The following is a 10,362-nucleotide window of genomic DNA, read 5'->3' on the forward strand; positions in this document are numbered from 1 at the left end:
CTCCCGCCGCTGCCGATCCGTAAGAGAGACAGACGAAGAGATAGAGTGAGAGAGAGAAGAGAGGAAGAATGAGAGAGAGGGGAAATTGAAAGATGACAGGTGGGTCCCATAATTTTTTATTTAAAAAACGATGACTGGGATGCCATGTGTACGCCACGTAGACCAAAACCACCGTGGATTGGGTCGAGGGGGGTAATTCGTCCGGTTTGCAAAGTTGGGGGTGAATAATGTCCGGTTTTGTGGTTTAGGGGTAATTCGGACGACCGCGATAGTTCGGGGGGGTAATTCGTACTTTTTCCTATCGTATAAGACAAATCTCACTATAAGTCTTTACCTAAAACCTTAATTTTCTATCCCTATTCTAATTGGAAAAAGTATGAATTACCCCATAAACTATCATAGTCAATCGAATTACCCCCCTGAACTTGAAAACAAGATATCGCACACCTTTAACTTTCAATACCGGACAAATTACCCAGCCCCCCCTAACTCAACCCGAAGTGGCTTTGGTCTTACGTGGCACTCTAGTCAACAATTTTTTATTTGAAGAAATGGTGGTGCTCACCTGTCATATTCTTTCTCCTCTCTATCTCTCACTCTTTCGGAAGCTGAGAGCAAGCGGCACACCGGCGGCTGCGAGCTAGATCGCGGTGGAGGTCAAGGATGAGGCACGTGCTGACGGTGGTCGGCCTATGAAGCTCACCATCTGCCTCATCCTCCTATAGTCGGGGAAGCGGCGGCCGGCGCCAGACTTGCACGAGAAGGTGGCCATGGAGAGGGAGAGGGGGCGGCACAGCGGGGCGGCTGCAGAGGCCGGCGACCGCAGAGCCAAATGTGGCACGGTCGAGGATGAGCAGCATGCTAGCGATGGTCGGCCAGTCAAGCTCACCATCCGCCTCGTTCTCCTGTGGTCGAGGAAGCGGCCGCCGCCACCGGACTTGCGCGAGAAGGCGGCCATGGCGAGGAAGAGGGAGCGATGTGGTAGGGCGGCCGCAGAGGCCGGCGACTGCGGTGTTGAGGGTGGCGCGGTCGAAGGCAAAGGTGCTGCGGCGGCGGCGGCCATGGCGGGGAAGACAGGTCGACATGGCGGGGCACCTGTAGAGCTACTGTATTTAACGCTGCGTGTTCTCTAAGGATGTGCCGGGTCTGATTTGACGCCGCCGACACGCATCGCACTCACCTCCGCCTCCATGCCACCGCCGGTCGCGTCGCCCTACCGTGTCGTCCCGTCTTCGCCACCGCCGCCGTGTGCTTCAGAAGGGGAGGAAGAAGAGTCGTGGGTTGCGCCGCCCCCTCTCCCCCACCGCTGCACACTTAAGATGGGGAGGGAGAAGAGATGCCGGTTGCACCGCCATGCCGTGTCGCCCCATGTCCCCCGCCGCCGCGCACTTCAGAAGGGAGGGAGGAGAGAGAGTGGGGTGGGGATTCTTACGAGTGGGCCCTAGCAATTTTTTTTTAGAAAAAATTGCTGACTAGACTATCACATGTGCTATTCAAACCTAAACCGCTCGCAACAGTGTTGTGTGTGTGTTGGGGGGGGGGGGGTGTTTCGTTCGAATATTGAAAGTTCAGAGTGAGCGATATCTGGTTTTCGAGTTTAGAAGGGTAATTCGGTCGACCACAGTAGTTTATTGGTGTAATTTGTACCTTTTACATTCTAATTTCAACATCCCGAATAATGATTCCAAACACATTATAGGATACCCCTTGAAGGACGGAAATGCTACTGGGCGGGCGATCGCTCGCCCGGGGCGATCAGTCCCCCCCTCCCCCTCCCTCCCTCCACCTGGTTTCCTTTTTTGGCACCGCATTACTTTCCTATTTTAGTAAATTTATGCACCTAAAGTTTATACACCTAAAGTTTACACATCTAAAGTTTAGAGACCAAAAGTTTATATATCCGATTCAAATTTGAATTTGAATTCAAATATTTTTTTATATATAGTATTTCTATACATCTAAAGTTTATACACCTAAAGTTTGTAGACCTAAAGTTTATAGATCTAAAGTTTATATATCCGAATCAAATTTGAATTTGAATTATATCTGATTCAATTTTGAATTTGAATTCAAATATCATATTCAAATTTGAATTTGAATTCAAATATTTTTCATATATAGTATTTCTATACATCTAAAGTTTATACACCTAAAGTTTATAGATCCAAAGTTTATAAGTCAAAAGTTTACATACCCGATTCAAATTTGAATTTGAATTATATTCGATTCAAATTTGAGTTTGAATTCAAATATAAATATTTTTTATATATATAGTATTTCTATACATCTAAAGTTTATACAGCTAAAGTTTAAATTTAAATTCAAATATTAGTTTATAGACCCAAAGTTTATAGGTTAAAAGTTTACATACCCGTTTCAAATTTAAATTTGAATTTGAATTCAAATATTAGTTTATAGACCCAAGTTTATAAGTAAAAAGTTTACGTACACGTTTCAAATTTGAATTTTAATTTAAATTTTTATGGTGTAGTATTAAGAGAAGAATGGGAGGTAAAATAGTAAGGGGGAGGGGCGGGTGATCACTGGGGAGGGAGCGATCACCCGCCCATTAGGATTGACCCTTGAAGGAGATCAAGGCTCTCGGACAGTGATCACCGGTGACGCCTTGGGCATCAAGCGGCGATCGGTCGTCTTGCATGTAGGACTTATAATCGACACAAAGAATGTGATCGATGACTTCCTTAAAGCGGGACCAAAGGATTTTTTAAATTCTGGTATATCCAATTCCGCTTTAGATCGAGAAATTAGTGATCATGTCTTGGCTAAGTAGTAGATCATGAAGCTTAGGCCCCTAGAGGGAGATTCTGATAATGGACCAAAAAAAGAAGAGGGTTAGCAATTCGCAAGATTTTGCCCTCGACTTTGTTTCTACTGTAGTTTAGCAAATCCATTCTTTGTCACTTAAACTAATAATCTCATTCCACAAGTCGTCAGGACTCAAGGACTTAGAATTAACACATAGAAAACCATGTAAAAACACAATCCTCAACTCAACAAATCACACCTTAACACTTGACTAAATTAACATGCATGCACATAATCAGCATCATCCATGACTTGGCCTAAAACTTCTCCCCAACTCATACACCCAAAACAACTAGCCCAAGAGCTACTAGGCCGACTATGACATCGCGCCACTTTTGACGCACGACGGCAGAAGCGTCCGACGACATCGGCGGCGGGGGAGGTGGTGAGGACATCGGTGCGAAAGCCGCCGCCGGAAAATCTGCCTCCACGGACTGCACAGTGGGAGCCATCGCCGGCGCCGGTTTAGGCGGAAGGTGCTTGCTCCTGTGCTTCTTGTGCCCCGAATGCCTTCGCTGCGTCGCCGCGGGTGCTGGTGCCGGCGACCATACTGGCGCTTGCGCTGGCGGCAACGGCATTGGCGCCGGTGCAGTCCGCCTCTTGTGTCGTGGAGAAGGTGGCAGCAACGGCGGTGGGCTGGGCGTTGCGGGTGCGGGGCGGTCGGCGACGTCCACCACCAGCTTCATTCCGGACTGGCAGTGCCCCGGCGCGCCGCAGATGAAATAGCGCTTCCCCGGCGTCGTCAGCACGATGGTGGTGCTGCCGCTGCTGTCGGCGAAGACAGGGCTGGTCGCGGAGCACGCTTCGTAGTCGTCTTTGGTCACTTCGACGACGTTGTGGTACGAGCTGTACTTGAATGCTGCACAGTGTTTTGCCCGCAAAGAATGAGCAGGAGAACGCGGTACGTAAATTAATCGACAGCAATCCTACTGTAGTCCTAATGACCGCACTAGTTGGTAAAAATTGCAGTAATTTGTGTGCAGCTTAGTACACTTACTTAGAGTGTCTCCAGGAGAAAACGTTTGCGATGCAACCCAGGCCTTGTACTCCCCGCCCCAGCCGCCGGCTGCACTGCCGATAGTGTAATCGGCAGCCGACACGACGTGGATCAGTGAGACTGCCGCAGCGATGCAAATCGCGGCCTTCATATCTACCATCTTCGCCGCACAAAGCTTGACGATCCAGACAGTATCACTGGTGCATGTTCTCGATCTGGGCCTCCATGTTTATAGAGGAATTAGCGTGTCAGTTTGTCCCTACGTCGATCCGAAGGGTACAGAATAATTTATCAGACCCGGCACGGAATTTCGCTGCCACAGATCATGGCGCGCGGAAGCAGACAAGGAGTTAGTAGGTGCCGTAGGACGAATTGAGCATATGAATATTTGGAGCATGCAGCAATAGCTTGGCTGCAATTGCCAGGCTTTATATGTTCCACCGATCGTGCCATGTGCATGCAGCGCAAGCAAGCCGAGCCGATTAGCCGAACGGTACATTCCTTGGGCACGTACAGGCTGTCGCAACGCGCGGCCGCTCGGTGACAAACGGATTCCGCCGGGAGGAACGCCCGCCGATGGCAAGCGCACCGGAGCGCCCCGCCACGTACGTAGGTGCCAGTAGTGTTAAACAGCCGAAGAAAAGTTCGGGAAACCGAGCCGCGCGCGCCCGCCCGCGTCTCGCGCATGCACCGTCCGCGAGGCGCCTTTTTGCCGTCGCGCCGTTGTCCCGTGCAATCCACCGAGACGGAGAAGGTGCCCGGCGCTGGATGCGGCTAAGTGAACAGTCCAAGAGCGTAGGGACTGGCCGGGTGGAGGCGCGGGCCGGTTCGGCGCATGTGCGCGGCGCGCGGGCGGGGGGACGGGGACGCATGCGACGGCCGCCTCCGTGCTGCGCCAACGCGGTTGCAACGGAAGCGTGCCGCGGAAAAGCTACCGGCGATAGCGAGGTTGCGTAGAGTAGCTTTTGCCAAAAGCGGGAGGCACGCGACCCCGGTTCCTCGCTGCAACCGATTCGCGCACAAGGGGCCCAGGGCCAGGGCCGCTGCGCCGCCTGAGCCTGCGCAAGCTATATGTGGGCCATGTATTGAGTGGGCTAAAAAGGTTCCCGGTCTCTTGCGTAGCTCCACCAAGTGAGATTTAGGGCATGCCCAAGGCTCCACCCTCGAGCAAGATCTCACACCTCCCAAAGCGAATATTCACGCCACGTCGGAAGGAGCCGCATCCCTGCAGGGGTGCATGAATGCTATAGGAGGTCAGCACACCCTTGTCAGAAGCATCACACTTTTGACCGGAAGAATCGACGAGGATGCGCGTTGGGTAGCTGTGTCTCCCCATGCTATCGCTTCAGCTCGCCAACAACTCGAGCTCCCGCGCCATTGCCATCATAGTCGAGGTCGAGGTCGTCACTGTCGTGCGGATCCGGCGAGCTCGAGATCAGTCGGTGGGGGAGAAGAAGCGCGACGGCGCATCGGTCCGGTCGTCGCCGCGTCGAGACCGGCCGCTGCTTCGTCGATCCCGGCCGTCGCCGCATGGATCTGCGTCCGCCGCGTCGATCCCGGCCACCGCCACGTCAATTTGCGGCCGCCGCGTCGATCCGCCACCGCCGCTGCTTGATCCGCCGCCGATGCATCGATCCGCCACCGCCGCCGCTCGATTCGGCGGTGGGGAGAGAGGGCTGGGCCGGGGAGAGGCGGCGCCTCCGGGAAGGGGAGGCGTGGGGAGAGAGAGTCGATGCCGGGAAAGAGACCGCCGGAGAGAGAAGAGGTGCTAGAGAGATTGGGTTGGGGAGATGGTGAGGAGAGGAGAGGTTGATGTGTATATATGTTTGTGATTTCTAGGGGCATACTGCAAATATTGGACTTATATGCAAATAAAAGTAATCTAAGGGCTTCAATGCAAAATGTGACTGACTGACAGGTACTGCGGTGCAAAATAAGATGGATGTATGGCTTGCACTGTGTGAGGCATATCCCTAGCTGAGTCTTTGATCACTTTTGCTCACGTGGATGGTGGAGGTGCTCCCTGCGTTGAGCATATGCCCTTAAGACCAAGTGAGATTTAAGATGGGCTTGTTTCGATGTGTTCGTGTGTGGTTTATTCCGCTCTGCTTCCATTAACTTGACTAGCCCACGTCGGAAGCTCGCTCAATACCATCAAACCAAAAATGACGGCAACGTGTCGTGCAAACACAGCACTACAGGACTACAGGCCATGCATGTTTCACGATTGATCACATGAGAAACACCATCAGACATTATGTATGTTTCTGGGCTTTCTTTAAAAAACCGAGTCAATATATTGATCTGTTATTAAAAAAACAACAAAACTACTTAGCAGTATTCCGTACACATGGGAAAACTACTACCATAAATATCTAGCATCTTATCCTCTTCTTTGTCTTTTCCCCTTCCCTCTCCCTTTAGTCTGACTACCACCCTCATGAGCACAACGACGACGACGGCGGCTAGCTGCGTGGGGTGGCATGTTGGGCGTGGAGGACGCTCAACCCCCTCTCCTTCGCCGGTGACGGGGAAGGCGGCGCCCCGCGGAGCTCCTCCCGCTGGCTCAGGAACACGCGGCGCGGTGGCGAAGCAACGTGAGAGGTCTCGCGCTGCCGCGGCCGCCGACGAGGACTGCGAGCTCCTCCGTCCCTCCGCCCCCACGTGACAATGCTGCACCGCCGCCACTCCCCTCCGTTCATCCGCCTCTCCATGCCGGTGGTGTTGCGCCACTGCTCGCATCCATTCCTTCGATACCTGCAGGTACCCCTAGCACTCCATTCCGCTTTGGCTTGATTCCTCCACCCCCCCACGCCGGCAATGCTTCACCGCTGCTTGCATCCCTTCCTCATGTGTGTTTTTCTCTTTTTTTGCTTGATGATGCCCTTTGCTGATTTTTTTTCTCTGGCTTATATGGATGGTATCGATTCCCCTGTCCCATCCTCTTGAATCTCTCCAATTCCACAGGTACTAGGTACCACACACCATGCAGCCAGTACCATACTGGTACCAGGTACCAGATACCAGGTATCAGGTACCAGGTATTAGGTACTAGGTGCTAGGTATCAGGTATCAGGTATCAGCCTGTGCTATGCTGCTCTGGCTGCATAGGAGCAATGCCGGCGACGAGGTATCGCGCGCACGATATCAAGGAGGAATCGGATATGTATCGCGCCTATGGTACGTGGTACCAGGTACCAGGAGGGGGCACACGTTCACCAAGTGAAATCTCACCTATATAGAAGAAAGGAAAGGGAGGTGTCACTTGAAGTACTAGTATCTCATAATAACAGGATTTTGTTGTGTAGCTGCCCTCTAAAAAAAAATACACACCATCAAACCAAAGACCAAAGTGGCCGAAGCGTTTGGTGCAAACACAACAGATTATTCGTGCCAGCCATTCCATGGATCAAACTGTCACATTTTCACCGTTTCAGCATGCTGACGTACATGCGACTATGCGAGCTTACGATCTGCCAAAAAAATATTCTCATCAATCGTTCATCAGCATGGCATCTTGAAGCCCATGTACTGTCCACTCGCGTACTGGACCCAGACTCGAACCGCTCCGGAGCAAGCTATCACGACGACGCTGAGCGCCAAGATGGCGGCGACCATGAACACTATGAGCGAGACCCTCCCTGACTTCCTGATGGCGCCTTGTATCACCACCAGCCCGACGATCGAAGCCACGAAGCAGGTGATGGCGTAAACCAACGCGGTCACGATCCCATCAACTCCCAGGATTATGAACTGAACCATCGACATCGAGGCGCAGAAAAGAACCATAAACATCGTCGTCGACGATGCTGTCTGAACAAAAAAGAAATCAGAACCAAGCGTCAGCGAGTAGATACCACTATGGCATTTACTAATATTCTAATAGTAATACTACTTTTGAACCAGACATGAATTACTTTTGGGGGCACTCCAATTTGTAGTAGGACAGGGTTGAGAAGCAGGCCGCCTCCAATGCCAAAGAGCCCACTCATAACGCCGGTCAGCAGAGCAGCTACCGGGAAGACGTAAACTGGCAAAGATTCCAGCTTGCTCTTCACTGAAATTGCCTACATTTCCAAGGAAATTTGTTGATGGCTATCAAAAAAATACGTAATAAACCATATGTTTGAGTTGTTTTAGTGTACCTGGTCAAACTCCTGGCTGTTCTGAGCGTGTGATTTTCGCTTCTGGTGCACAATACACGCTGTGAAAGCCACAGCGATAGGAATCTGTGCTATGGTGATGAGCCAGTATGTAACTCCGCATGGCTCAATGTCAAATACCCCCTGAAGAAAATAAATGTGTACTTACAAATTCTTTTTGAACGAAATGTCCTTACAAATTGAGAGAGGCTGAGACTAATCATAAAAACTGGAACTTTGACAATGGATGCTAGCAGGGGTGGATCCAGGAAAAAAAATTGGGGGACTCAATTATACAGTTTCTTCGACCTTTAGCCATCTAGAGACCTTTAGTTTATCATTTATGGTGAAAAAATTAAGGGGATGCTCCGGGGGTATCCATGGATCTTGTAGGTGTAGGAGGGACTCGAGTCCCCCACGTTGGATCCGCCCCTGGATGCTAGGCTGCTAGCTATCACTAATCAGTTCACTTGAATGAACAACTGATGAAAAATCAATTGCGCAAATGAAGGCATGGATTATCCGAATGGGCAAAATAAATCACTACTAGTATTAGGTAACAGATTCTCATACCTTGGCGCCCTCGCCTCCTATGAACAGATGAATGACAAAGAAGCAAAGCCAGATGGTGACGAGCACCATCAAGTCAACGCATTGACGCCGATGACCATCTCCATCCTTCTGGCCAAGAAGCGCTTCCCCCGCGCCATCGCCAAGGGAGCTCCCTCCCTCCAGCATCCTCCTCGCCGCAGCCGTCTCGGCGCGCCACCGCTTCATCCCGGTGCCGTACGTCTTGAACGTGGCGGATGCGAGGAACACGGCGAAGAGCGCGGTGATGAGCCACTCGGGGAACATGACGTTGCAGATCACGCCGACGCTGACGCCGAGGAGGAGGCACGGCTGCGAGACCACAGCGATGTCGTAGTCGATCAGCGGCTGGTGGCCGCCCTTCTCGTGGCCGCGGAGAACAATCAGGGTGTAGAGCACGTTGGACAGCGTGCCGCCGGTGACCATGAACGTGGAGAACGCGGTCGCCGTCTTGAGGCTGAGCCCGGCGACGATGTTGAGGATGGGGACGTACAATGAGCCGCCTCCGACTCCCCCGGCGCTGGAGAAGGCCGCGGCCAAGAAGGAAAGGATGCATGCAAGAACAGTACCAAGGTCCATCGATGCTAGCTGCTGCAATCTCCACTGAGAGAGGGGCGGAGTGGAGCTGGGGGTTGTTTCAGAAATGAAGCGATTACCTGCTTCTGAGTGGTGAGGAACTCATCAGCTTGCCAATGTTTTGGAGGCGAGTTTGGTTATGTCCGTGTAATCGTGTTGATTCTGTGTTTTATGATGTGCCTGGTAGGCTCTTCGTAGATTCTAAGAGTAGGAGTTGAATCTATTTGTAATAGACCTAGTTGATACTTACGACGTGGACATTCCTGTTGTTTACCTGTTTGTTTAGATGTTTCTGCAGATAAATATTCCGTGCACAGTTTCCATCTGCTGTCGACAACAGTTTAGTTTGGTCAACTATGTATTTAGACGTTTTTCTGAGTCGGAATGCACATCAACTAGCCACATAGTCGTGCTTTGCGCGACTTGGATGCCTGTTTAAGTATCTTATGTATATTAGTATATATGTGCCATTTTAGCTGATCCACAGGGTTCCCTATTTTGTTTTGAACTGAAATTTTGGAATTTCGGTGTCACCGAAATTTTTGAAATATCCAGGAATTTTCATGATTTTTGGACCAAAATTATTTGATCTTTTAACAAAGTTTGACTGAATTTTAATAAACTTTAACCAAATTATAAATATTAGAAAACCAAAATTTCGGACGAGATAATGTGTTGTTGTGGGTCAGAAGTAACCAAAATTTTAGAAATTTCAAACCGAAATTATATTCATTGTTGATCCCTCGCTGATTGTTATCAAGAGTCACTTATTCGAACCAAAATTGTTTATGGCTTCGTGTAAATATGACTAAATATGGCATTTCTGAACTAAAGAAATCCAGTATTTAACATCTAGAGATGTATGTTATGTTCGTTGAACACACCATTCTTTAGTATTAAGTAGTAACTCGTCATTAGATCCAAGGCAAAGTATGAATTGCAAATAGATATGGCGGGCCTAAAAAATAAACAGAGTTCAAAACTATACGAAAATCATGAAACGTAGGTACCTTGAGGAAGCAAATAGCTTTGCTTAATAGAGTATGTTCGTAAGGAGCAAACTGTTAATGATGGTGGACATAAAAAACATGATTCAGTTTAGGCTCCCATCTGGCCATCTCCCGCATTCTGAACTGTTAACCCATTCTGAACTGTTAATGGTCAAAGTTTAATTTCCTGTTTCCTAGCGAGAGGGAGTTGGGAGAGTACGCTTTACATGGTGCTAGCCGGAGA

The 10,362-nt window shown here is 50.1% G+C and overlaps 2 protein-coding genes across 2 annotated transcripts; both read right to left on the reverse strand.

Annotated features, from left to right (window-relative positions):
- Window positions 1-2,899: 2,899 nt before the first annotated feature.
- On the reverse strand, window positions 2,900-4,031 carry LOC127760047 (uclacyanin 1-like). The gene is made up of 2 exons (XM_052284256.1): window positions 3,824-4,031; window positions 2,900-3,685 (listed from the first exon to the last, which is right to left on the reverse strand). The coding sequence occupies exons 1-2, from the start codon at window positions 3,981-3,983 to the stop codon at window positions 3,102-3,104; spliced, it is 744 nt and encodes a 247-aa protein (XP_052140216.1). The 5' UTR covers window positions 3,984-4,031; the 3' UTR covers window positions 2,900-3,101.
- A 3,062-nt stretch (window positions 4,032-7,093) lies between these two features.
- Window positions 7,094-9,300, reverse strand: LOC127758940 (sulfite exporter TauE/SafE family protein 2-like). Its single transcript, XM_052283948.1, has 4 exons — window positions 8,539-9,300; window positions 7,969-8,109; window positions 7,741-7,890; window positions 7,094-7,636 (listed from the first exon to the last, which is right to left on the reverse strand). The coding sequence occupies exons 1-4, from the start codon at window positions 9,130-9,132 to the stop codon at window positions 7,328-7,330; spliced, it is 1,194 nt and encodes a 397-aa protein (XP_052139908.1). The 5' UTR covers window positions 9,133-9,300; the 3' UTR covers window positions 7,094-7,327.
- Window positions 9,301-10,362: the final 1,062 nt, after the last annotated feature.

Source organism: Oryza glaberrima, chromosome 1 (genome assembly GCF_000147395.1).
Source record: "Oryza glaberrima chromosome 1, OglaRS2, whole genome shotgun sequence".
NCBI classification, from domain to species: Eukaryota; Viridiplantae; Streptophyta; class Magnoliopsida; order Poales; family Poaceae; genus Oryza; species Oryza glaberrima.

Coding starts and splice junctions, on each gene's coding strand:
- LOC127760047 (XM_052284256.1), bottom strand. CDS start 3,983: ATGGTAGATATGAAGGCCGCGATTTGCATCGCTGCGGCAGTCTCACTG. Junction 3,686..3,823: donor TTCTCCTGGAGACACTCTAA/GTAAGTGTACTA, acceptor AACACTGTGCAG/CATTCAAGTACAGCTCGTAC.
- LOC127758940 (XM_052283948.1), bottom strand. CDS start 9,132: ATGGACCTTGGTACTGTTCTTGCATGCATCCTTTCCTTCTTGGCCGCG. Junction 8,110..8,538: donor TAGGAGGCGAGGGCGCCAAG/GTATGAGAATCT, acceptor TATTTTCTTCAG/GGGGTATTTGACATTGAGCC. Junction 7,891..7,968: donor ACAGCCAGGAGTTTGACCAG/GTACACTAAAAC, acceptor TTGGAAATGTAG/GCAATTTCAGTGAAGAGCAA.